Raw genomic sequence first — 27960 nt, 5'->3', positions numbered from 1 at the left:
TGGTACCTACAAGCAATTCAGTATTTTATATAATTGTTTCAAAATTAAATAGAGACAAATCTAATATGGCTGTAGTGTAGTTCACAATGAATACAAGGGTTGAGAGGAGAAAATGGAAGGGGAAGAACTGTGTTATGGCTTTACCTGGGAGCTGAGCAGACAATGGGGAAGAAAAGAGAACATAATAGGGCTTTGCTGAATGATTGTATGACATACAAAAACAAGCATTTTGTAATAAAGGCAGAATCATCTATATCCAACCTTCAAACTCCGAGAGCATTATACATTAAGGACAAGGGTTTTATTATGACCCTTCAATGATCTGTCACAATCTGAAGCAACAGTTGAGAAACAGGTTTCAACATGGCAAGGAGATTCCTGCTGCTGCAGACAGCATTCTGTGGAAGGAAACACATTTGATTAAAAATCTCTGGTCCCTACTTTGCTGTCAACATTCTTCCAGGATACTAAAATCCAGGAACATTTTCCTAGCTTTGAGTATTCTGTATTTTTATTTTTGTCATTTCTTACACACAAAACCTAGCTTTAAAAGGGAGAAAAGTAACTTCTGGAAAGGTAATCATTTCTCATCATTTCTTCATTACTACCAAATAAATGTCTCTGCAATCTGCCTGTGGATCTCCTAAAAATGCTGTACCTCTCTGCGCTCCTTAAGGGATTTCCATTTGGATTCTGGTAGATATAAATTCATACCTGGGCAAAAAAACCCACAACTAGGATGGAGCAGCTCTTCCTTGTCGATGGGTTTGGAGACATTTTGTGGAACAGAAGGAGAAATCGAGGTAATGGAAGGGAATACATCCCAGGAGTGACTCCCCACAAAGCCAACAGCGCCTGCAGATAAGGAAGAGACAGCAACATGAAGGCTCAGTTAAAGTCCATACCAAAAGAGACATCACTGCCCTAAAGTACATAAAGCTCCTGCTTATTTGACAGGTTATGGACAAAGCATTGTCCAAAAGTATGAAATGACGAAATGTAGAACCTATAGTGCTTTGGTCCTTAACCTGTCAAATAACCGGGGGGGGGGGGGAGACACCTCTTGAATGGGGGAATAAGACTATTTTAAGTATATTTGTTTTCTTTCTATGTAAGGGGGCATTTTGGTTAGGCAGCATGGAGAGAAGAGAAGAACTGAAGGAAAGCAGGAGGGCACACGCAGGCTTAATGGGCATGCCTGGGCTGGTGGCAGGCAGCCCTCCGAACTGGGGAAGAAGAAGAGTTGGGGAAGAAGAAACAAGTGTCTCATTGCCATAACTGGAAGCAGAATCCAGTGATGTATTCAAGTCTTACTCCAAAATATTTCATAGAATGGTAGATTTGGAAGAGACCTCAAGGGCCATTCAGTCCAACCCATTCTGCCATGCAGATACAATCAAAGCTTCCCCAACAGATGGCCATCCAGCCTCTGTTTAAAGACCTCCAAAGGCTCAAAACTGTTAGCCAGTCTAAATGTTAGAACAACAGGAGGATGTGAAACTGACAGATGAGGAGAAGAAGGATGGAATCCTAGAATTTCAAGTAGGGTTTTATGTCTGAGCCAACGTCAACAGAAAAAATGGAAGCAGGGCGTGTTTCTCAGAGGGGAACAGCAAGCATCAAGCAATGGGCTTGAGGTCTACTCAGCATCCTGTCTCTGTTACAGTATCCTATCTCTATTACTTTAAAAGGATCCTTCCACCAAACCTGCTGCCTAATGCTTTTGCCATTCTCCTCCAAGAAATGCACTCTGTGCTCTGGGGACAGGTCTTGTCTGCTGCTCGAAGCTGGATGATGCAATAGCAAGTTCATTTCTATGCCACTTATCAGTGCACTTAAGCATTCCTTAAGCAGTTTACAATGTGTAAGCTAATTGCCCCCCAAAAGCTGGGTACTCATTTTAGCGACCTTGGAAAGATGCAAGGCTGAGTCAATCCTGAGCGCAGTAGAGGCATTTAACCATTGCACCACCAGGGCTCCTAAGGTGTCAGTTGGTTCATGTAAAGGAGGAACAGTCCAAAGTAAAACCTAAAGTGGATCCCAGTGGCTCCAGTGTCAGTGAGTTTGTGAATCAACTCCAGGTTTTACCATGCTTTGCCACCTTTTTTTACCCTCAGCTGTTGGGAAAGCAAAATAGTCCTGTACCAGCTGCAGAAAGCACTGAATGAAGGTAAGCCAAGTCAGAACTGCCGCTGTCATTTCCTGCTCCTCAGAAATAGTATCCCCCCTCCTATTCAGTAATTTCTATGAAACTTTAACATTCTTGCAGGAAAAATAAAAGCCTGTTAGCAATGCCTACCCTGCCCAGTCCATAACCTCCTCAGCCAAGCAAGTGTTACTTTCCCCCCTCAAAAGTAAAAACCCACCCATCCCAATCTGTTTGAACCAAAGAATGAACCTCCGCTCTTTCCACCCTTTTAAATTACTGTATAGAGAAACCCATTAATTTGATATGTGGTCAAAACAGCAAAACATGCATCACATATACAGATTCTGGGTATAATTCAGAATGGTTGAAAGAGTAAGTAATCAAAAAGTGGGGATACCTGTACAGTACCTGGTATTGCTCAAAGATACATTGGAGTCTTTTAACTGAGAAACTAGCCTCTTCTCAGCTGCCAGGGCTCGCTACAAGGGGGAAAAATGCCATTAGCAATGGGAAACAACTAGCCAGCAAAGCCTATATGGGGGAAAAAATCCCTTTCTTTGTGTAAAGCTTTGGTTAAAGTGAGCTTCTGGGGTTCAGGTGAAACACTTTGGGCAGTTCGTTGGGTAAGAATATAATAGAATCATAGAGTTGGAAAAGACCACAAGGGCCATGCAGTCCAACCCCCTGCCATGCAGGAACCCTCCATCAAAGCATCCCCAACAGATGGCCATCTAGCCTCTTTTTAAGAACTCCAAGGAAAGCGACTCCACTACACTCCGAGGGAGTGTGTTCCACTGTCAAACAGCCCTTGCTGTCAGGAAGTTCCTCCTAATGTTGATGTGGAATCTCTTTTTCTGAAGTTTGCATCCATTGTTCCGGGTCCTGTTCTCTGGAGCAGCAGAAAACAAGCTTGTTCCCTCCTCAATATGACACCCTTTCAAGTATTTAAACAGGGCTATCATATCACCTCTTAACCTTCTCTTCCCCAGGCTAAAAATCCCCAGCTCCCTAAGTCGTTCCTCATAGGACATAGTTTCCAGACCCTTCACCATTTTAGCCGCCCTCCTTTGGATACGCTCCAGTTTCTCAATGTCCTTTTTGATTTGTGGTGCCCAGAACTAGACACAATATTCCAGGTGGGGCTTCACCAAGGCAGAATACAGTGGCACTATTATTTCTCTTGATCTAGACACTATACATTTATTGATGCAGCCTAAAATTGCATTGACTCTTTAGCTGCCGCATCACACTGTTGACTCATGTTCAACCTGTGGTGTACCTGGACTCCTAGATCCCTTTCACATGTAGTCTCGTTCAGCCAGGTGTCTCCCATCCTAAATCTGTGCATTTCATTTTTCCGCCCTAAGTGCAATACCTTACATTTCTCTGTGTTGAATTTCATTTTGTTAGCTTTGGCCCAGCTTTCTAATCTATTCAGGTCATTTTGAATTTTGATCCTGCCCTCTGGAATATTAGCTACTACTTCTAATTTGGTGTCATCTGCAAATTTGATAAGTATGCCCCCAATTTTGTCATCCAAGTCATTGATAAAGATGTTGAATGGTACTGGGCCCAGGACAGACCCCTGTGGGACCCCACTGGTCACTTCTCTCCAGGATGGAAAGGAGCCATTGTTGAACCCCATTGGGTTCAGCCAGTCAACCAATTACAAATCCATGTAACAGTTACCTTGTCTAGCCCACATTTTACAAGCTTGTCTGCAAGAATATCATGGGAAACCTTGTCAAAGGCCTTACTGAAATCAAGATATACTATATCCACAGCATTCCCTTCATCTACCAAGCTGGTAATTTTATCAAAAAAAGAGATAAGATTTCACAGTGTTGGGTAAAATTATATGAAAGGAATCTGCTCACGTTACACAAAGTAGTATGCATTAGCCTTTTGAGCTGCTTGACTTTTAAAAATGCAGCCCAGACTGAACAGATTTATTTATTAAAATATATCAACATTAACAATTTAAACAAAAAAAGGTTAAAAAGCAGAAAAGACTAAAACATTGAAAACTATGCACATGTACACTTAAAATAAGTAAGATCAAGATCCCAAATGTCTCAATAAAAAATTGTTTTAACTCAGGTCCTAAAAGAAGCCAAGATTGGTGCCCACTGGGATTCCAAAGGGAAGGCATTCTATAAATGTGGCACCACAGCAGTATCCCCTCCACATTCAATAATTGCCCTGTACAATGTATTGTTCCCACTGTCTTCTTAGAATCACAAGGTCCTCACCTTCTCACGGTCACTCAGCAGGGCAAAACGTCTCTTCTCATCCTCTTCTTGTTTCAGCACTTGCCTTGCCTCTCGTTCCTCTTTCTCACGCTGCTTCCTCTGGGCCTTTTGCGCTCGCCGGCGTTCTGCCTGCTTGGCTTCCATTTCAGCTGTTAGGGGTCCAGGCACCTGTGGTTAGGCCGTAAATGTGGATGAAACAGAACATGCCAAAGTCCCAGGAGAAACCCCACTCCACTACCAAGTGCACACTTCCTATACACCAGAAGTGAGCAACTGTGTGGCGGTTGGGGGCCAATTTTTCTTCCTGGAGCCCCCAACGGGCTGCACACTCCAAAGCCCAAATACTGCCATTTTTTTCTGCAGTGTCTCTCAGAATGGTGACAGGAAGTGATGGTGCATCTCTTCCTGTTGCTATTTTGAGAGTGGTTGCCAAAGAAAAGAAGTGTTTGGGGTATTAAGGAGTTCTGGGATGTTTGTGGGGGTATTTTTTTTTTTGTTTGCATGTTTTCATACATTTGGGGGCTTTTCTGCATGATCTTTGGGCAAAAATTGTCTGAAAAATGCACCAATATTTTTTAGGCTTTAGAGCCCACAAAATTGGTCTGCAAAAGTCACACTTTGCCCCAGTGTACAGTGTATTATTATTATTATTATTAAGCTTTAATTATATAACACTGTAAATTTTCACAGTGCTGTACATACAATCAGTTAAAATAGATAAAATAAACCTGCCTGTGGCATACATTCTACAAAATAATTAAATACAATACATCTTAGTACATGTTAACATTCAATAAAATAAGGCAGACAACAAATTAAAATAACAACAATGTAATGCCTGGAAATGCTTCTCTGAACAGTATAGTCTTTAACTCAGTTTTGAAGCTGTTTAAAGAGGTGATGACCCATGTTTGTGGAGGAAGGAGGTTCCAGGAGTGAGGGGCAGCAAGTGAAAAGGGGAGGATCTGGGATGGGGCGGTGAAAATCCTTGGCTGGGACAGCAGACCTTGACTACCAGAACAGAGGGCATGAGTGGAAAGGTAAGGAGAAAGAAGCTCTGATAAATAAGGAGGGACCAGCCCATGCAGGGCTTTAAAAGTCATCAACAGAAGCTTATACTGAATACGGAAAGGGAGGGGGAGCCAGTGGAGGGTAGACAATATGGGAGAGATATGAGCGAAGCAGTGAGCAGACATGATAATACGTGCAGCTGAATGCTGGACAGAAATTAAAGGACAGGTGAGAACGAGGAAGCCCTGCCAGAAGGAGGTTACAAAAATCTAGTCGCAAGACCACTAGGGCATGGACCAGAATCTTGGCAGTAGAGGCCGAAAGAAATGGTTGGATATTAGCAATATTATAGAGAAAGAATCTGCATGCCTTGACTATGGCCTGAATCTGAGGGATACACAACAAGGAAGAATAAAAAATGAAACCAAGACTGCAGGCTTCCTGCACAGGTCGAAAGGAGAGATCATCAACACAAATAGAAAAGGAATATTGGACGATAGACTTTGGTGGAAAAATAAGAAGGTCCATTTTGGACATATTGAGTTTCAGATGCCGGTGTCACATCCACTGAGAAACAGCTGTAAGACAAGATGAGACTTGCTGTTGGAGACCCAGAGAAAGATCAGGGGTGGAAAGATACAGCTGAGTGTCATTGGTGTACAGATGACAGGAAAAGCCAAAAGAACTAATGAGTTTTCCTAAGTACAATGTGTAAAGAGAGAACAATAGGGGACCCAAAACAGAGCCCTGGGGAACTGCAACAGATAATGGCACAGAAGATGAAGCCTGACCACCTGTGACCACTGCAAAAAAGCTGTCTGACAGGTAAAATTTAAACCAATCAAGAACAGAGTCCGAGAACCCAATGTCAGAAAGTATATCAACTAAGAGATAGTGATCAACGGTGTCAAGGGCTGCAGATAAATCAAGGAGAACAAGAATAGAATAAAGGCCATTAGCCTTGGCCCGCAAAAGATCATCTGAGATCTTTGTAACAGCCGTCTCTGTAAAGAGCCTTGGGCAGAAACGGTACTGAAAGGGATCTAAGATGGAGTTAGTCTCAAGAAACTCAAGGCATTGAAAATAAACAACCAATTCCAAAACCTTAGAAAGAAAAGGAAAAAGATTAATAGGAGGATATCTAGACAGAGAAGAAGGGTCAAGAGAAGGGTTTTTTTTTCAGAATTGGGAAAACTAAAGCATGTTTAAAAACACAGGGGAAAGAGCCAGTAGAGAGAGAAAGATTAAAGATATACAGAAGCGAGGACAGAAAAGAAGGTGCTACAGAGATGAGAAGACAAGAAAGAATTCGATCAAGAGAACAAGTTGCAGGTTTGGAAGAGTTCAGCAGCGTAGAGAGTTCATCCTTAGAGAGGAAACACAAAAAAATTTTTAGTCGAAAGTGATTGAAGATTTAGTAGTAGATGAAAAATCAGGAGCAACGATCTCAGAACAAACAGTGGTAATCTTGGTAATGAAATGGATAGCAAAATCATTAGGAGAAAATAATGAAGAGACAGGAGGAGAAGGTTTTAGTAAAGTGTTAAAGGTGGAGAACAAATGCTGTGGGCACCTCTCATTGGCACAGATCAATGAATTATAATAGTTCTGTTTTGCCATAGACAGGGTGCGTGAAAAGGAAGAAAAAACAAACTTATAATGAATAAAATCAGCCCACTCCCTGGATTTCCCCCCACAAATGTTTGGAAGCTCGAGAGCAGAAACAGAGAAATCGAACTGTGGGAGTAAGCCAGGGCTGAGGCCTAGTTGTGAAGGAAGACACGCATACAGGTACAGGGGCAAAGCAGTCAAGAGTTGATGAAAGAGTGGAGTTAAATAGAGACACTGCTGAGTCAGTAGAGTCCCCAAGATTTAGAGAAGAGAGTGAAGAATCCAAAGTCTGACTGAGATGGTCATGATTAACAGACTGAAGATCATGAAAACAGCATCGAACAATATTACGAGGTGGAATATGAGCAAGAGTAAAATAAATTAAATAATTATCAGATAATGGAAAATCATATGATAGCTATACACTATCCAGAATCATTTTTCCTCCCCACCTGACTCCAATGACATACTTAAAGATGAGTGACTTACACGTGCAAATGAGCCAACCATAAACATATCAAATTATATCTTCTTAGTACATCAATGCCTACCAGAGAAATATGGTATGTATCTACATAGAGGCATCCAGGACTCCATTGCCACTCACCTGAGCCCTAACATAGTCATATTTCTCAGGCTGTTCACCCATGAACCTGCGGAATTCAGCACGAGTTTGCTTATTTGCAGATACACAGTATGGCGGCTGTTCCTTGCTGTCCCTGCAGTAGAAAACAATATTACTTCATGTTTTCAGAAGCACAGCGGGTGCAAACATGTAGTTGATAGATGAAGCAACCTGAACTACTACTCTTCCCTGGCTGAACAGTTGAATCCAAGAGAAGTTAAGCCAATCCCAGCTGATGAACAGATTTTAATTTTATTCCTGCAGATGAACCACCCTATGGCTTACTATCTGAATAGTTTTCTATATTTTCAAGGATCTTTGACAAAGCAAGCTTTAAGGAGTCTGGTTCTTTGAGACCAATTAATTCCTAATATTGCTGAAATACCTGGACTCAAGACTGTGCTTGATATTATGGGGTCCACTGATCCAAGTACGGTGGGCTTCCAAGAGCAGCTGCTCATCATTCCAAATGCAAAACAGAAATGCTGACTACAGAGAGCCCATGTGATTCAAGAGCCCTATTTTGGGGTTCCAGGACAGATGACCACTCATATTTGACATTACCTGAGGGTAGGATCAGCTCCGGTCTCCAATAGTAGCCGCACAACTGCACTCTTTCCTGCTGCAGCAGCCACGTGCAAAGCTGTCCAGCCGCTCTCATCCAGGGGCGTGTTGAGCAAGTGCTGTGAGGCCATCGTTCTGCATTCATCTAGCTCTTCTTTTGTGCTGCCAGCTATTCCCAGAAGATCTTGTAGTGCTCTGACATCTCCTACCTTACAGGCTGTGAATAAAGCATCTTCCACTGATGTGCTTGGAGCACCTGAAATGGAGAAGAAAGTCTTCGTGAACCATAACAAACAAACATGATACTCAATTCCTGGTTATCAGCACATGTTCCCAATATGCTATAAATGCTGAATGTGAAGGTCACTGTGAACTTCCTATTATTAAATCAAGCTGGATGTGTACACTTGGCCATCTCAGATACCATAAGCTTTAGCATGTGTATTCAAAGACAGCCATTTTAGTCTGTATCTATATGCAAATGGATCTTGTAGCATTTTGAGACTGATTAAAAGAATGAAATTTGTAGCATAAGCTTTTGTAGATAGCGTCTGCTTTATTATTTAAAATAGCTCTCTTTATATATGTTTTAAAATAATTTTATACTGTTATAATATAATTATTTAAATTTAAAAAGAATTATAGGGTTTTGTGCCACTGCTCACCCTTCTTTGAGCCACCTTCGGTCCTCTCCAGGAAGAAGGTGACATATGAATGAAATAAATAATAAGCAGAGTCTATGAAAGCTTATACTGTAAACTTCTTTGAGTGAGTTTTTCGGGCTATGTGGCCATGTTCCAGAAGAGTTTATTCCTGATGTTTCACCAGCATCTGTGGCTGGCATCTTCAGAGAATGCTTGCCTGGAAAGGAGTTGGGTGTATGTATATATGTATATGTGTGTGTGTGTGTGTGTATACACACACACTCACTGTGTGAACCTGAGAAGGCAGGAGTGATTTGCATGTGTATTGTTTTGTTGCTAATGGCAGGCCTCAGGGTGGGAGGGTATGCAAAAGAGGATTAGTGTCTGCTTGATTAGTGCTCATTGTCTGCTACAGTGTCCACCATATGAAGTAATTTAAAATAATAATTTTTAAAAAATGCAAGATTTGTACCCAGGACTAATCTATTACATAAGTCAAGACTAAAAATGTCAGAACTCCACTATTGGTCACATATAGTTCCCAACTGAGACCTCTCATACACATCAATAAACTGCGAGCTATTCTGGACAATAATGCTGCCATTTTAAGGGCTCTTAGTAGCAGGCCTTTACTAGTAGTAGACAACCTCCCCAAAAAGTACCATGATATATATGTGGTGGTCCTGCCTGAAGGCTAAACAATTTTGGGATTTAATTCAAAATTTTACATTTAATTTTTTTTTTTAAAAAAACCAAGATAGTTTTAGGAATTGTTAACAAAGAGATAGAAAAAAAGATATGGGAGAATCTTGTTTATATGATTTCTGTGGCCAGATTAATCTATGCCAAAAAAATTGGAAAGATGAGGGGAAACCAGATATATTAGACTGGATCTGTAAAATGTACAACTTAATAGAAAATGACAAATTGACTAGTTTGATCAAATTTGGTTCACTAGGTAAATTTAAGGAAGATTGGGTCTCCTGTGATGGAATATTTGGAAAGTTTGTGGGATCAGAAATCTGAACAAGAATAAAAGAACAAGAAATAACAAGATGATAAACAAAAATATAACAAGACGATTGTCAGATATATATATATATATATATATATATATATATATATATGGTGTTGCGTGCTAGAACATAGACTTCCGTAAAAGTGTAAATGAAATGACAGAATTGGGCAATTGTATTTATATATAGAAAGGAAACAAACAAACAAAAAATACAGGCTCTTAAAAAAGAAAGAAGGAAAAAATAATAAAATAAATTATTATTAACAGAACGGTAAACAGGTGGCAAATCAGTTTTTTATTAATAATGTAATAATTGTTGTAATTTTATTGAATGATTGTATTTGTATTGTTGTTTTAACTGCTGTAATCCCACTTCGATCTGAAGGGAGAGGTGGGAAATATAAATAAAATTTTATTATTATTATTATTATTAAATTGATGAATAAATGGTGTAATTTACAATAGTTTCAGTTTAACAAAGATATGTTTTACTTAAAAAAGCAATTGCAGAAAAGAGATGATTAATTATTGATAAAAGAATACTTAAGAAACTAATAGTGACTACTTTGGATTTTGGAAGTTTTTCTTTTATGTTTGTAGGTGTGGTTGTTTATGATTTATGTATGTTTGTTTAAATGTAATATATAGGTATGTGTTTGTTTTTAACGCAATAAAGACTTAAAGAAACAACAACTAGTAGTAAACAGTCTCTCAATCTCAGTTACTTACCTATAGGAGAACACACAATACAGATGGTGAGATGGGCAAAAGACCTTCCACAAACCCAGATGTCAACTCTATCCACACTTCTGCTCAGGAAATGTTATCACAAGATCTAATCATGTCATGTACAAAATTAAAAGTACTTTCACTTGCTCATCCTCTAGTCTAATGTGATACAGTCAGCCCACCCCAACTGCACACTTGCCATCTATAGATTTGGGTATCTACGGATGGCCCTGCCCTATTCACCCTGATGGCGGTGCATAAAATGGGAGTTGAGGTCCTGTTTGGCATCCACTGCGGGATGTGGAACAGAAACTGGATATTAAGGGCCAACTATATATGCCTTCCATTGCCAACAATTCCAGTTAGCATTCCACTTTGGGCAAATAGGCATAAGTCACATGAAGGCTCTCTTGGTAGTCCTTCACATCTCCTTTCTGGTTCCCAGTCAGCATCACAATAGACTGCAATAACTCCCACCACCATTCATAGATTATATAGTCATTTTCACTTTAGAGATTCTTCCTTATGCCTTTGTCCTACAACAAACCCTTGCTAAAAAGGAACTTGTCCCCTCATCACCATACCCACAAGTTTTGCATTTCTATTGTGCACACACACAAAAATCTATTCCTAGGCACTTGACTCCATGCATTTGAGCAGGTAGACTGAAGTATATGAAAATAGCACCGAAAAAGCCCACAACTTGGTTCAGAAACGTGGATGACACTTTCACCATTTGGAGCCATGGACGAGAAGATCTGGCTGTGTTCCTGAACCATTTGAACAACATCCACCCCAACATCCAATTCACTATGGAAAAGAAAAGGAAGGAACACTGCCATTCTTGGATGTCCTAGTCATCTGCAAATTGAACCAACATTTGGGTCACACAGTATACAGAAAACCCACACATACAGACAGATACCTGCACAAGAACTCCACCCAGGACAAAAAAGAAGCACAATCAAAACACTGGTAAACCAAGCAAAACGCATCTGCGAACCCCATGTCTTGGAAGATGAACTGAAGCACCGGGACTGGGCTTTACAGGCTAATGGTTATTCCAGCTCAGACATCAGAAGGGCTGTCAGGCCCAGGAAAACCCAGAGGAGTGAAGACAAGCAGCCACCCAAAGGGAAGGTATTTTTACCATACATCAAAGGAGTCACAGAAAGAATAGGCAAAGTGGTGAGGAAGCACAAGCTTCAAATGGTTTATAAACCAACAAAGAAAATCCAGCAAATGCTTCGCTCAGCCAAGGACCAGAGAGACCCTTTCACAGCCGCAGGAGTTTACCACATACCATGCAGCTGCGGACAAGTCTACATAGAGACCACTAAATGCAGTGTGCAAACAAGAATCAAGAAACACGAGAGACACTGCAGACTGGGAAAGCCAGAAAAATCAGCAGTAGCAGAACATGCCACTAACCATCCTGGGCATAAAATACTTTTTGAAAACACTGAAGGTCTGGACCATTCCAACCACTACTATGTCAGGATGCACAGGGAAGCCATTGAAATCCACAAACACCTGAACAATTTCAACAGGAAAGAGGGAACCCTTAAAGTAAACAAGGTTTGGCTACCAGTCCTGAAAAATAGCAAGATGAAGACTCAACAAATGCAAATGAGAAATCTCCCAGCAGAAAATGAGCACTAATCAAGCAGACACTAATCCTCTTGTGCAGACCCTCCCACCCTGAGGCCTACCATTAGCAACAGAACAATACACATGCAAATCACTCCTGCCTTTCCAGGTCACACAATATATATACCCAAATCCTTTCCAGGCAAGCATTCGCTGAAGATGCCAGCCATAGATGCTGGCGAAACATCAGGAAGAAACTCTTCTAGAACATGGCCACATAGCCCAAAAAACCCACAAAAACTATATGAAAACTAATTCTACCAACTTCTTTCTTTCTCTCAGTCTCAAAGGCGCTAAAAGCTCTCTTTGCATATTGATCCAGACTAACAAGATTATAACTTTGAAATGTACACACACACACACACCAATCTCAGGCTCACCTTGAGCTTCCAACTCTTTTTGGGTCTCAGCTGATTTCTCACTTCTAGGCAATAAGGTCTCAGACCATTCAGCACCTCCTGAAATTTTACTGGAAGATTCTGTTAAAAAAAAAATGACTACATGGTAAAAGGTGTACTTTGCTGAACTCACTCCTTATCACTCATCAAAGAATAGGTGTACAGAAAATATTCTTATTGGACAGCCTTCCTAACAGTATAAATCCTTTAATACTTTTTAAAATGCTGTATAAAATATAAATTGCTCAGCAAAAATATTGAGTTCCTAAAACAAGGATAAAAATGTATAAACTATTCAACCTTTATGATGATATATCAAGTCCAATCTGCTCTCCTCTGCTTACCCTAGTTTTCTCAACACCAACAGGCTTGACACAGTTTTGCTGGCTAGAAAGAAAAACAATTATTTTACAGTGAATCTCCCAGCCTTTGTATATATTCCTTAGGGTCTAAGGATTCTGATTAGCAAATCCTTTGGCACCTCAGCCTATTTGAGTTTTCAGATTTTTCAGTTTCTAAATGCTAGCTATTAAAATACTATCAATTAGATCTTCTATAATACTCAAGACACGTATCTAGTATCATATGTAGTATCACTCATCATGTCTAGTACTTTTTATTTCTTATATTTTAGAGATTATGACCTCATTAGCTGACCTTCATATAGAGGTCTTGTCCTAGTTTGACAGATTGTATTTAATTAACAAATTGGAATTTTTAAGGAGCAACTTTGGTTATCTTCTGACTATGACAAGTCTCTAAGTGGGCATAACATCACCTATACCATAGCAATAAGTACTGATTATGAAATATAATAAAGACTATAAGGTTAAACACATTCTGTGTTACATATATATTTTGCTAATCATCCTTGAGTTGATCTCAACCCATAGTGACCCTGGGGATGAGACCTCTCCAAGACTCCCTGTCATCCACTGCTCTGCTCAATTCCTGAAAATTCATATCCATGACCACTTTTATAGAGTCCACGTATTTGCTTGCACAAAATCTGTCTTTGCTATCCTGTATGAACTCTGTAAGGTCTGATTGAAACTGTAACAGTTCCGGCAGTGCTACCACAAACTGAACTCCAGAAACACAAGTCTTCCCTCTTTTTCTTGTTAGCAGACAGGGCTGGCAGAGGGCAAAGACCAATCACTTAAGTATCCTGCTGCTCTATTTCCAATAAAGGCCCCTCAGCCTTAATTGCTGCCTTACTAACAATGAGGGCACACTACAGCTGTAGAATTGCTAATAACGTCAAAGGTGGCGTTGGATCCATGTTGGATCCATGAAGCTGGGTCAGCTGCTGCCACCCCCACCTAGTCTGTATTTATCATTTTATTATTACAATATTTATATGCCATCCTCTAGCCAAAGATCTCAGGATGGCATACAATGTATACAGGCTAAAACATAGTAAACAAATTAAGAAATTCAAAGATGACATATTAAAAAACCACACACACATCTTAAAACAATTTAAAGCCATCTACATGCCCAAAGGCTTTTATCAACAACTATGTTTTCTCTTGGTGCCAAAATGTCAGCAATGTAGGCACCAATCAGGCCTCTAATGGGCAGACATTCCTCAACCAGGATGCTGCAGCAGAGAAGGTCCTTTGTAATAGTTGTAGTTTGCAATACTAGGAAAGGTAAATGACTAATTAGGAACAGGTCTTGTATCTTAACCACCCACCTATTAAAACTTTTGGTTTCTTCCTCTTCTTCTTGAGGTTCCGTTTTGGTGCCACCTCAAATTCACGCAATTCCAGTGTACTCAGTGTCATCTCCAGCATCTCTAGGTGCTTTGGGCTTTTCTCTCCGCTTTCTTCCTCTTCCTCTGTCCCTGTTGGGGAGACTGTAAGAAAGAGGAGGCATGGATCAGTCTATCCTTCTCATTGCCAGGTGAGCAAAAATGGGATCATTAAATATGCTGTGAATGGGGATTTTATCAACTAGTCATTCCTCTCTCAGCTGAATTACAGGCACTACTGCTATTACATCCTTCACATTAGTAACCTCTGTCCTCAATTGGGTGTTTTTCAGCCCACAGTCCTTTTTCAGGAACTCTTCACTAAAGCCATTCTCAATCTCAGGCAGAATGCCCTGGACTTTGATGTCTTCAGCAACAGTCTTTCCACTCAATGGCCTAAGAGCTGGATGGGAAAAGCTGCAGAAAGCATATTCATTAGCTAGAAGGGTAAGGATGGAAGGATAGGGACACTTAAGGTATTTACACCACACCCTTCAGCCAAAATGTTTCCTATAACAGCAGATTCTTTCCATCTCAAGAGAGCTCTCCAACTCACCAGTATCTTGACCCTGTGAAGATGTTTCATCTACTACTTTTTTCCAGCTCTTCCGGGGAGAACCAATCAGATCTGTCACTGCTGTATCTTTTCCTGATACAGAATATGGAACATTACTTTTTCAAAATATAACCTCCAGAACTCACAGTCAGTATTGTCTGTCAAGAAAAATCTTCATAGTTTCACACTTCAGTTAAAAATCTCAGTTTGGGACATATGCAATACAGTGCGCCCTTGCCTTACGTGGGGAATCTGTTCCGCCCCCCGCCCCCCTCCCCCCGCGTAAGGTGAATTCTGCCTATGCTCAAGCCCCATTCATTTGAATGGGGTTCATGTGTGCCGGCACAGGAGCGTACGGGGTGCCACAGGCACGCGCCCCATTCATTTGAATGGGACATGTTGCCCCTTGCATCCCCCGTGGCTTGAGTGCGCACGCTCAAGTCCGTGTAAAGCACACCCAGGTATAACGCGGTTGCACTGTATATACTCCACTCCCAGCAGCACCACAACGGTACAGCTGCAGCTCACAAATCACAATGGTAACATTTTAGCCAGAGCACGCTAAATTATCTGGATATTTGAAGTGGAAACTGAAGGGCTATCTCCCACACTGTAAAATGGAATTCCCACCCATCCACTTTGGAGTAGGTGAAGAAGGACTCTGTGCCCCAGAAAGAAGGTAGATGGGGTAGCAGTGTTAAAACAACTTCCTCATCAGTGAAAAAGATGATGCTGATAGTGCTAGTTCTGAGTAAAGCAGCCACTGTCTCCCCCATGCTCCAGAAGAAATGGGAAAATGATGCAACAGGAAAGAGAAAGGAAAGTTGGCATCATTTTCAAGTCACAAGATACAGCTGCAGTGACTGCTTCACTACCCTAGCAGAAGAGAAAACAGAGCTTCCTCCCACCCCAAAGAAAGAAGCAGAGAATGTGACAGCTGCCAGTCTATGACCCTATTGTATGAGAAATCTTCTACAGGACTAAATACTTCTATAATGCCCCTCTTATGTGGAAGGGATACTGGGAAACCATCCTCACCCTCTGTCTCCTAGGAAAGGGGTAGCAAAGCTGACCTAAAGGAAGATCTGGGCCTGATTTCAGTAAAAAGCACAGAAATAGCCAGTTCCAGTGGATAGCGGAGGATCTAGAAACTATGTGAAACTTTTAGAACCTAGTTATTTGGGGCTAAGGAAAGTTCCAGGGAAAATGTAATCTTCTGACTGGGAAACCCTGCATTGTGTTATAGGAAGAAGAGATATTCTTAATTGCTAAAAACCAAGTCAACAGCAGAAACAGAGTTGTAGAACGAAATTCCACTCTGTGAAGTGTGTTGAAAAGGGTGTGCTCACCATAGACTTGCAGACTGCTCAGAACCCCATGCACCCTCTGCACCTCATGGAAAGTGGCTCTCCGAGTGCTAAAAGGAATGCCCCGGATCCGGGGATCATTTCGCTGAAGAGGGCCATTTTTGCTGCCAAGGAAATGAGCCCTGTTGGTGCGAGGGGCACGAAGGAAGATGCACTCTGCTTCTTGTAAATGCCCTGCCCAGTTAACCAACAGCTCCTGAATATCCTGTAAGAAGAGACAATGGGTAATACTTTTATGCACAAAGTTTCCATCTCAGTGTATGTCCCTGCAGCAGGAGCGCAATGCAATGAAAGTGATGCATGGGCCCAATGCAGTAACTGGTCAATTGTCCAAGAGATGTATGTGATAGATATGCCTTGCCTACATAAAATCCTCATTTTTATGCAAGTGACAAAATGCAAGATGAAGAAATCTGTTCCCTGGCATGCAGGATCTGCATCAAAAAAGAAAAAAAACAGCAGACAAGTAGCAGCAGCAGGAGCCACCAAGCTGCTAGCACTTGAACAGTTCACCCCCCTTCATTCCTGTACATTACCCTGCTGTAGATGCTACTGAGAAGAAGATGACCCCTTCCCATCCGAAGGGATTCAGTTCTGTCCCCCCCACCACAAATGGGAAAAACATAAAGCCCAAGTCTCATATTACCCAATGGACAGCGATACGCATGCCCTCACAGTGCACCCACGAGCACATCCCACCATTGGATAATATGGGGTGTGGTCATCTACAGCCTGCCAATACCAAGGGCTTACTGAACCTCAGCTAAAGGAAGTTAACTGTTGTTTCTTTCCTTTATGAAGGTAGAAGGATCTAGACAACCTCCCTCTGAAACAACAAAGCAAAAAGTGGCTAGAAAACTTTAAAACAGCAAGATCCTTCCCAGTCTTCCTTGATTGCTCTAGGCATTTTACTCACCTTAAGCAGAGCAGCCTCATTGTAGCGGCGCAGTGAGGCCCCAGCAGATTTGGGCATAGAACCCTGAGCATCCCTCACCCCTTGGGCTGTACCCCTGCGGGCTCGCACTGTGTATCGATGGAAAGTCTTATGCTCCAGCACCTCATTTCTGGGAATAAAGTGAAGATAAGCATGCAACAGAATAATATCCAAGATATTTAGAAATGATATATTACCAAAGAGGACTCATGATTTATCTACGACATGAATGTGTTCCAACTGTATATAGACAAATGGGAAAGCTCTATGTTCTTTATGTAAATATATGTAACACATACCTTCTTTCCTACCATGCCAATCTTCTCCCTTATGTGTGCTACTATGCGCTATCAAGAACAAGGGTGAGGGACCTCGTTACAGCAAAATTCTCAGGGGCCACATACAAAGAACCAAAAAGTGGTATCAAAAAGACCAGCATATTCTAGCATAAACCTTTTACTGATGGTAGCTTATCATTTGGAAATGTACTCAGTCTTTCAGAATGTTAACAAAACTATATAAAAGCTAGGAAACATAAGTGTCATGGGAAGTGGATATGGCAATCTAGAGACCCTAGACAGACAATTTGGGACTCAGGGAGGGCTGCATTCAGTCCCAGGTTCTGCACCTCCATAATTAATAATGATCTTGAATCATGATGTCTTTCAGTCTGCCATCAAACACATTCTAAGAAAGCTTCTATAATTCAGCAAGGATCTCCATAACATACAGCATTCTTACCCTTTAAATACTGCACCAGCAAAGTGTCCCCCACCAGCCATCAAAATAATCCAGGTAATCCTGGGGCTTTGCCTCTGAAGGGATGCCACTATCTCTGCAGGATGTTCCATACTACCCTGGAGATACACAGATACTTTTCAGTTAGCACACAGAATGAGTAATGGAACATTTCCAGCCTGGCATTTCCAGCTAAACAGGAATGGGCATGGTGTTATCTGGACTTGGGTAACAGGACTGATAGTACTATACAAAAGCTTCATTTCTGCCTGTGAGAAATCCTGCAGAGGTCCCAACGAAATCAAAGAAAACTGTACAATTAAGGTCAAGGATAAGAATGGCAAATGGCTGTTCCTCCCCACACCAGTTCTAAAATCAAGGAAACTGCCCCTGTTCATCCAACATGAAGTCCAATCTCTTCTATGATATAGCAGACACAAGGGAGAAGGAATCATGGGATGGTGTGGTGTTAGAAGAGGCTGGGCAGGGGAAGGTCAAAACCAGGTGACCAGGGCAACCAGGCAAGTCTCAGACAGCAACCTCACAGATTAACAGCAACAAGCCCAGAGTTTAGCAACATCCCCAACAGGCTGATATTAAAATACCATGCTGAGGATCAGAATGCCTTGGAGGGATGACTTTAACAATTAAACTAGGAAAGAGAGAGAGACTTAAGCACAGCAGGAGTTGGCTATACAGCAACACAGTATAGGTAAGGGCCTGAAAGCATGTAACCAAGTAGCAAAGAGGAGAGAAGCATGGGCTAAAAGATGGTCAACTGTTTATTAGTGTTTAAAAAGCCCAACATATTTTGGCCACACTAGGCCTTTCTCAGGGGGCTTCAAGAGAATTCATTGGAGTTGTGAACACTCTCCAAAATACAGGACTATAGAAATAAAGGGATACAGCAATACAGAGAAGCAGTTTTTTGAAACCTAGTCATAATGTTGCCCTCGGCTGAGGCCATCACAGACAACTGGTAACTACAGTAGGAAGAGGAAGAAGGCTAGGAAGGGAATGATGCTCAGTGGGTTCTTTGCTTTGGTGTCCTGCAACATGCCTTTGTAGTGTTCAACACACAGCGATAGATTGCAATAAGCTGGCCTTGAGAATTTTTGAACAGAACACGCTGGGAGCGTAGAGGATGTGTTGAGTGGCTTTGATTTTTGTTTGCTTTGTCTTCACTGTTCTGGTAAGATGAAAGATCAGATTCACCATCTGAGTCACTGGAATCGGAGCCAGAGATGCTGGAGACATCACCTATGTACCAAGAGAGTGACAGATGGTCACAAAAGTAAAGATCCTGCCTCTGGAATTTTACTTCATAGCAGGTCAGGAAGAAAACTGTCCCTGCACAAGAGAAACTATCTACATTAGGAAAGATGGAAAACTTCCTGCTTAAGATAAATCAGGACTCCAGTGGAATAAAAGGACATGCCTAGATCTAGAAGACCAAGCCGCTCAGCATATCTCATTACCAGTTCAATGTGCAATACTGGAGTCAAATGAAAAAGGTGCATTACTATAAGAACTCATTACATGAACCAACTCCCCTACAAGCAGCCATCAGGGACTAGGTAGTCACTCCCATGTATCTACTTTAAAGCAAGACATTTGGAGCCTTTGGCTGACATCCTACATCACCTAGGTGGAGCACAATGTTCCACTTCTATAGTTCTGTGTCCTCTTCCAAGTACCAGCAGCTGCAAAACCCTGGGAGTGGCTGGTGCTGCAGGGTGTTGGAGAGAAGAGGCAATCAGACCATGAAAAAGCAGCTGGTCTCAGCTTGGAGGAGGAAGAAATAAGGGTACCCTCCTTCCCCCCCCCCCCCCCCCGGGAACTCAGTTGTCCTTCCTGCTGATAGGCAAGCTTTGGATGGAGCACAAAGTGATACAGAACATTTTTCTGTGCCCCATCTAAAAAGCGACACACACATGCATAAGCTATACTTGTGCACCACCCTTTTGTCTGAGCCAGGGCAACATTCTGTCATGAGCTAGTGTTCACGAGCACTACCACAGAAAATGTTTAAGCAATACCTAATCCAAACCATGTACCTGCTTGAGTCTTCATCTCAAATTCTTCAGCTGTGAGCATCTGGCGGCCCAGTAGTCGCTGCTTTAAGTTAAAGCGGTGCCAATCTAGTCGATAATGCTCAGTCTGAATAGAAAAAGAAGACAGAGAAATAAGACATAGGAGATAACAGTAAGTGGATCAATATTTGGAATATATACCAAACTGAGCTAGACAAATCTTTGTGGAATGAACTTAGTGCTTCAGTGAAAACATGCAGTATCAAGGTCAACCCAAAACAGATGCTACCTATCTGTCCTTTGCCAACAGATTTACTGACCTACCAATGATGGTTAGGAAAAGAAGTCCCTGAATTTTATCTGAGGGTAAGATATTACAGGAATTTTCATCATTTTGTTTATACAAAAGTCATCTTTCAAAGAAAACTATTCGTCAGTACCTACCTGATCTTCTCGACTTTCAAAACTCCTTGAACAGGCAGAGCAATACATCCGGTCTGGTACTTCTAGGACCATGCTAGGTCGATCTGGGCTTTTAGTTACTGAGGAAAACAGAAGAATAGCCACAGATACAGCAGTAAGTATAAATTTCATATGTAAGTAAGGTAAATCCTTATCTAATACAAATAAAAAACACAAAGATATAAGATGCACATTGTCTCAAATTCAGAAGGATGCAAGAATGTGAAAATCATTTTATGAAAGGATTATGCAAAGATTGATATATGAAATCAGGAAAAGAGAGAAGGTATGTATGGTTCTATGTACTGATATTTTTACAATGGACAACAAAAAAATTTAAATATTTGAACTGAGAATTCTAGATGGAATATGTGAACTTTCAGAAATGGCCACGAGAAACCAAATTTTGAGAGAACAACAAATTAGTTTTAAGTAGTTGACCAAGATGCCAATGTGCTAAAGTTGCATACTGATGATGTCACAAGATGACATCGTAGCACTTTAAACTATGACCCAGTTCAGACATGGCTTCCCACTACATTCCTCATCACATAACACTACATCACATAACTGGTGGATGAGTTCAATTCTAGAACCTTCAGCAGTTCGCTGTGATGCTTTTAATGATTACTTCACAGATAAAATGTCTTGTAGAAGAGCTGGCTTAGATGCCGTCCTTGTAGCGGAAGTTGACAACGAGGTGTCCAGCGACTCTGTGAGTAGAATTACACTGGAACAGTTCCAGTTGGTGAGTACCTCTGATATGGACAAACTGCTGGGGCAAGTAAGGAAAACAACTTGTCCTTTCAATCGCTGTCCTTCTTCAGGGGGGAGATGCAATGAGACTTCAACTACAATATATTATTAATGCATCTCTCAGAGACAGATGTTTTTCACCCTGTGTAAAAAGTTGTGTTATGACCACTTCCCAAAAAGCCCTCCCTAGGCCTCCTGGACTCCCAACAACTATAGATCAGTTTCAAATCTCCCTTTTCTGGGCAAGGTGATCAAGAGGGCACTTCCCTTCCAACTCCAGGCAGTCTTGGATGATACAAATCATTTCAAACTGGCTTCAGAAGAGGATATGGCATTTGAGACTGCTATGGTCACCTTAGTGGATGATCTTTGCCTGTGTAGCGTTCGATACAATCGACCATGGTATCCTTCTGGAACCTGCAGCATGCCAAATAACAGCTTCATTCTTTGAGAAGTGGCTATCCCTAAGCACCACCATCTGGAACCTTCCCAAGAGATAAGATCAGGAACCACTGAAGCACAGTGCCTCAGATTCCCAAATCCTAAGGGATTCCCAAATCCTAAGGGATTCCCAAATCCTAAGGGATTCCCAAATCCTAAGGGATTCCCAAATCCTAAGGGATTTGGGAATCTGAGGCACTGTGCTTCAGTGGTTCCTGATCCTATCTCTTGGGAAGGTTCCAGATGGTGGTGCTTGGGGATAGCCACTTCTCAAAGAATGAAGCTGTTATTTGGCATGCTACAGGTTGCCATTCTATCCCCAATGCTATTCAACATCTACATGAAACCGCTGGGAGAGATCATCCGGAGGCATGGGGTGGGATGATATCAGTATGCTGATGACACTCAAATATATTTCTCCATGCCTTCAAAAACAGCCTCAGTTAAGGATAGTGGGGCATTGGAGGGACAATGGGATGGAAGAAGGAAAACAAATTGAAGCTGAATCCAGACAAGATAGACATGCTTACTGTTAAAGGTCCTAACCTGGGTTTGGAGGTGTGTCAACTAGTCCTGGATGGGGTTATGCTTCCCCTGAAAGACTGTGTTCGCAATTTGGGGGTGCTTCTGGATCCGTCGCTTCAAATGGCAGTTCAGATAGATACGGTTAGGAGTGCTTACTATACGCTTCAGCTGATATGCCATCTGTGCCTCTACCTAGAGCTGGAGGAACCGCATGTACTAGTAACCTTAAGGCTGGACTTCTGCAATGCACTGTACACTGGGCTAACTCTGTACCAAGTTCGGAAACTTCAGCTAGTTCAGAACATGGCATCCAGATTGATTACTAGGATATCCATGAGTGATCACATTACACCAGTATTAAAATCACCTCACCAGCTGCCAATTAGTTTCCGGACAAGGTACCAAGTGTTGCTTCTTAGGTTTAAAGCCCTACATGATTTGGGTCCAGGTTACCTAAAGGATCGCCTCCTCCCATATAATCTGCACCGTATGCTCAGGTCCTCTGACAGACATTTATTCCAGTCAGCCAGGACTAGGTTGGCAACTGTCAGCCTGAGGGCTTTTTCTTCAGCAGCCCCTAGACTGTGGAATGACCTGCCAGAAGAGATTCAACAGCTGAATACTCTGTCTAAATTTAAAAGAATATTAAAAGTCAGTCTCTTCTGTCAGGTTTACCCAGATGATATTTAAATTGTGAATTTTAAATTATGAATTTTAAATATGGATTGTTTTAATATATGTATATCTTGTCCTTTTTAACTGTACATATGTCTTTTTAAATTGATGTGTATTTTACCTGATGTGTTTCAACTGATATGGTGTATCTTTTAATTATTGTTGTTTCCTGCCTTGATCCAGGATTATTATTATTATATTACTGCATTCCTGTTATACCTTTGGATCTGGCCTTTCTGAATAGTCCGAAGTCCCTATAACAAGCTAATTATTTAAAGTAAATAAATGTATACCCCTCCTGTCTGCTAAAACTGAGATGCAAGGCAGCTTACAAAATTAAAATACAATCTAGTTAAAACTTACAAAAGATTGATATTAAAATGGAATTACTGTGATTACAAAGGAATTAAATATAATTACCTATCTGCAAGCCACTTGCTGCTGGTCTGAAGTGAATTTCCAAGAAAGTATGCTATATAGGTTAATAATGCCTTCAAGTAAATGGGCTTGATAAAGTGGGCCATGGCTAATTCAGTGCCGAGCCTGGATCCGAGTTGCCGGCCAGCAAAAGGAGTGTTTTTCCCCCTACTCCTTTTGTGGCTGGGTTTGGGCCACCTTAGGTGGCCCTGGTGCGGCTTCCATGAGATTTGGGGGTCATGCAGCATCTAAACACCACACCCCAACGCAGCCTAATGGCTGACCTTTTCACCTGTCTGTTTTAGGCCAATATGGCACAGATATGATAACTGGTCCCTGAAACAATAGGGGGGAAATTGCTAATCCACCACATCAGATAGCAGAAGCACTGAACTAGAGAATTCAAGAATAAAGTAACCTCAAATCTACTGAACAGTAATCTACAGCCAGAATCTTTTCTCAGTTACATAACCCTTAGAAAGCATCAATAACCTGGAACTGGTACTGAGGAGACATCTCCTGTCGATTCAGTGACAAGGCAAAGTCCATCCATTAATGATGCATTCTGAGCAGCCTCAAATATGGACAACGTCTCAGCAGGCTTCATGATCTGAGAAAGGGAGAGAGAAAGAGAGAACCAACAAGTTTTGAAGGAAGAACCTTTATGGCTGACATCCTCTAGATTCAATAGGGGAACTGATATCTCAAAAAGGGGTTTCGTAGCTGCTATTACAAATCCTTTCCAAGGTGCAGACAGGGAAGGAGCAAATCTATGGTTTAATATCTTCACCCTGAGTTTCTCTATATATAATACCTTCAGTATGTTGGTAGAATTTCTCAGCAGTTTTTTCCAACAGGGAGAAACAGCAATGGGAAGATGGGAAGAATGGTACATTTCTGCTTACTGAGGAAGCCACTCTAAGAATGGCAACCCCCCCCCCCTTACGTTATCCTTCTTAAGAGAGGAAGCCAGTATTATTAACAAGTCCAATAATTATAAAAGATTTCCCCTTCATTCTCCATTTTTCTTTGGCACATTCTCAGAGACTTAGGTGATCTGAAGCCTGAAGTTCCTATGCTTCAAGAAAAAGCCACAGGAGCCATGCCAGGAAATAATGGTAATATTAGGAGCACCTGGAAAATAACTACTGTCAAGCAGCTGGTGATCTGTAAAGGCTTCACCACCATCATTTTCGCCAGAGTCCTCTCACTCACCCATAGAAGCATATGGAGGACTGACCAAAGGTCTTGAACAGATAAGAATTAGCAGAATTCCCATATCAGTTACAGGAGCTGATATGGGAATTCTATAGCAGCCATACTCAGCAGTAAAGGATGCATCCACACTGCAGAAATAATCCAGGTTGACACCACTTTAACTGCCCTGGCTCAATGCTAGGGAATCCTGGGGAAAGTAGTTTATTGTGGCACCAGAGCTCTCTGACAGAGAAGGCTAAATGCCTCACAAAACTAAAGTTCCCAGGAGTCCACAGCATTGAGCCTTGGCAGTTCAAGCAGTGTCAACCTGGATTATTTCAGTGTGGATGGGGAAATATACCGTTGCTTTTGTTGTGTGCCTTCCAGGGCTGGGGAGTAATGGTGATTTTGGGGTTACTCCTTGTCCTACTCTGGAGTAAGATATTTTTTCTTAATGCTACTCCTACTCCTGTAAAATCCTCTTACTCCTATTCCCCAGCCCTGGGGGAAAACCCTGGTGGCTTTGCAGGGCTGGTGTGTGTGTGTGTGTGTGTGTGTGTAAGTGTGTCTCTTTGCCCCCCAGCCCCTTCCCCAGTGCAATATAATAACATTGTTTTTTGCATGAATTATATAGTAACAGCAGTAAGAAGCAGCAAATATATTTTGCCACTCCTTACTTGTACTCCTTCTCCTTTAAAACCCTCTTGCTCTTTCGCTCCTTACTCCTACTCCCCAGCCCTGGTGCCTTCACGTCTTTCCCGACATATGGCAACCCATCATGGAGTGTTCTTGGCCAGCTTCTTCGGAGGGAGTTTGACATTGCCTTCCCTGAGGCTGAGGATCACTCAGTGAGCTTCCATGGCTGGGATCTGAACCCTGTTCTCCCCGTGTCCTAATCCAGTTCTCAAACCACGACACAGGCTGGCCCTCAGGCTCCAACCTGTATTCATCATCATCATCATCATCATCACAACAACGTAGGGCTTTAAAGGTAACAACCAACACTTTGTATTGTGCCCGGAAGCTAATTGGCAGCCAGTGTAGAGATTTTAGTACAGGTGTTATATGGTCTGACCTGGATGTCCCAGGCACCAATCTAGCTGCTGCTGCATTTTGAAGCAGGTGAAGCTTCCGAACTTGGTTCAAAGGTAGCCCCATGTAGAGCGCATTACAGAAGTCTAAACGAGGGATTACCACTGCTTCAAGGTCCTTTGGGTCCAGGCACTGAACCAGACACTGCCGGACTACACCTCTCTCACGGCCGCAGACCACGAGCCGAGATTTAGCCTAGCCATTCCTACATTCCTAGGGGACCAGGCATGGCCTCGCCGCACAGAGGACAAGGCACCGTGGAATGGAGGACGGCGGCAAAACAAAAGGGAGGACACTGGGGAATTCCTCCTAGTGGAAAGGGAGGACACCCTGACTATATAGCCATCTAGATAGTGGAGGACATGACCCTCCCCCCAAATGCTACAAAACACTCATGCGCTGCTTAATCCTGCTCAGAATGGAGGACATTTTGGGAGCTCCTCCTGGACAGATGGCTGAAATGGAGGACGCGTCCGGGAAAAGGAGGGCACCAGCTGGCCCTGGCCCTAGAGAAATAAGAAGAAAGAGCAGCAACCCAGTCGTTTCCAGAAGCCCCTCAGAGAGAGGACACCGCTTACCGCGCCCGGAAAGTCAGTCACCCTTCCTCACGCTTTGGAACACTTTAAAGGGGGGGGGGGGATCACACTTCCGTATACGTCACTTCCGTCCTCTCATCATGGATTCCCCTCTTCCTCGCCACAGGACGCATCCCCTTCCGGTGTCGGTCTGTCCCCTCGTAGCCTCTTCAGACTCTATGGTTTCTCCTCCCCCTCCCTTCATTGTCCCTCCTCCCTGATTCCGCCATGTCCTTCTCTTGGCCTCTGATTGGTTGCGGCAGCGACCAATCGGGGAGCGGGGAGGAGTGTGAGTGACAGTCCTGGAAGTCGCGGCGGCGGCAGGGGCGGCGGAGGATGAGCCCCAGCGGGTCCGGTTGCCAGGGGCGACCGCGGAGGTGAGGCTGTTGTTTGGGGGGCGCTAACAATGGAGGAAGGAAGCAGCCCCCACTCCTCCCTGGGCGGGCCTTCCGCTCTCCCTACGCCCTTCTCCACCAAAACAAGAGTCCTTGAGGGCGTCTAGTCCACCCTCCTCCTCCTCCTCCTCCTCCTCCTTTGTTTACCTTCACTCTGGAGAAGGCACTCTTATAGCGCTGCTATTATTCCCCTTTGACTGCTCTGGCTGCCGCTCCTGTTGCATGCTGGGACTTGCAGTTTAAGGGAGGGAGCATTTAGAATCCTCAGCCAGGGAGCTCTTAGGCCTCGCTGGACTACAAGCCCCAGGATGCAACAGAGCAGTCAAAGGGGAATAATAGCAGCACTACCAGAGTGTAGAGCAGTAATGAGGTAAGTCTCAGGAGGGATTGCTTTCGTAGAATGTACGCCTGAGGCAGGATTATTTTATCTGTTTTAATTCTATGTACATCACTATATAAATAAAGCTTAATAATAATAATAATAATAATAATAATACTGTAAGCAGCTCTTGACTCCCAGTTGGGGGGAAAGGGTAGGATATAAATAATAATAATAATAATAATAATAATAATGAGGAGGAGGAGGAGGCACTAGCAGAGTCCTGAGTGAGCTTCCACGGTTATCCTTTTCCCAAGGAGGCAGCTTTGTGAGCCTGTTGCATCAAAAAGAACAGGGTTCACCTGTGGCAAAGGGGAAAGAAGTAGGAAGAGAGGCAAAGGTTGTAGAATCATAGAGTTGGGAGAGACTGCAGGGGCCACCCAGTCCAGCCCCCTTCTGCCATGCAGGAACTCCCAATCAAACCACCCCCTGTGACAGATGGCCATCTAACCTCTGTTTGAAGACCTCCAAGGAAGGAGACTCCACTACACTCCGAGGGAGTTTGTTCCACTGTCGAACAGCCCTTACTGTCAGGAAGGTCCTCCTAATGTTGAGGCGGAATCTCTTTTCCTGTAGCTTGCATCCATTGCTCCAGGTCCTGTTCTTTGGAGAAGCAGAAAACAAGTCAGCTCCCTCCTCAATATGACATCCCTTCAAGTACTTAAGCAGGTCTATCACAGCACCTCTTAACCTTCTTTTCTCCAGGCTAAACATCCCAGCTCCCTAAGTCTCTCCTCACAGAGCATGGTTTCCAGACCTTTCCAGAAGGAAAGGTGGAGGGGAGTAGAGAAAAAGGAAGGTTGCATGCTAGATGGATGGACTCCATTAAGGATAAGGAGGTCACAGGTATGCGTTTACAGGAACTAAGCAGAACAGTAGGGAAGGAGTCTTGGAGATGTCTTATCCATGAGTCAAGATGGACTTGATGGCCATTAACAAGAACAACAACAGTGGAGTCTTGGAGGTGTCCCATCCACATGGGTTGGGATTGACCAGAAGGCGGTTAACAAC

At 42.6% G+C, this 27960-nt stretch overlaps 1 protein-coding gene across 2 annotated transcripts; it reads right to left on the bottom strand.

Annotated features, from left to right (window-relative positions):
- Positions 1-51: 51 nt before the first annotated feature.
- On the bottom strand, positions 52-26623 carry LOC149314064 (tRNA endonuclease ANKZF1-like). Of its 2 annotated transcripts, none has more exons than XM_089520443.1 (17): positions 26179-26623; positions 23804-23921; positions 20480-20577; positions 20060-20162; positions 19063-19262; positions 18006-18121; positions 17247-17394; positions 16313-16535; positions 14964-15056; positions 14351-14512; positions 12634-12732; positions 8213-8468; positions 7631-7742; positions 4402-4569; positions 2547-2628; positions 715-855; positions 52-398 (listed from the first exon to the last, which is right to left on the bottom strand). In XM_089520443.1, the coding sequence occupies exons 2-17, from the start codon at positions 23916-23918 to the stop codon at positions 280-282; spliced, it is 2235 nt and encodes a 744-aa protein (XP_089376569.1). In that variant the 5' UTR covers positions 23919-23921; positions 26179-26623; the 3' UTR covers positions 52-279. The 2 variants fall into 2 exon arrangements, with proteins under 2 accessions (XP_089376569.1, XP_089376570.1); XM_089520444.1 differs by having other exon boundaries at positions 317-398; positions 2558-2628; positions 26179-26621.
- Between the last annotated feature and the right edge of the window lie 1337 nt (positions 26624-27960).

The sequence above is a fragment of the Sceloporus occidentalis genome, unplaced genomic scaffold (assembly GCF_023333645.1).
Source record: "Sceloporus occidentalis isolate IW3139 unplaced genomic scaffold, rSceOcc1.0.p SCAF_4, whole genome shotgun sequence".
NCBI lineage: Eukaryota > Metazoa > Chordata > Lepidosauria > Squamata > Phrynosomatidae > Sceloporus > Sceloporus occidentalis.
The sequence above is the reverse complement of the archived record's forward strand: the minus strand, read 5'-3'. Positions and strand labels throughout refer to the sequence as shown.

Excerpts from the sequence above, each read along its gene's own strand:
- LOC149314064 (XM_089520443.1), bottom strand. The coding sequence starts at position 23,918 with ATGAAGCCTGCTGAGACGTTGTCCATATTTGAGGCTGCTCAGAATGCA. Across the intron at positions 16,536-17,246 it reads ATGAGGCTGCTCTGCTTAAG|GATATTCAGGAGCTGTTGGT; the intron begins GTGAGTAAAATG and ends CTCTTCTTACAG. Across the intron at positions 856-2,546 it reads CAATACCAGGTACTGTACAG|GCGCTGTTGGCTTTGTGGGG; the intron begins GTATCCCCACTT and ends CCTTATCTGCAG.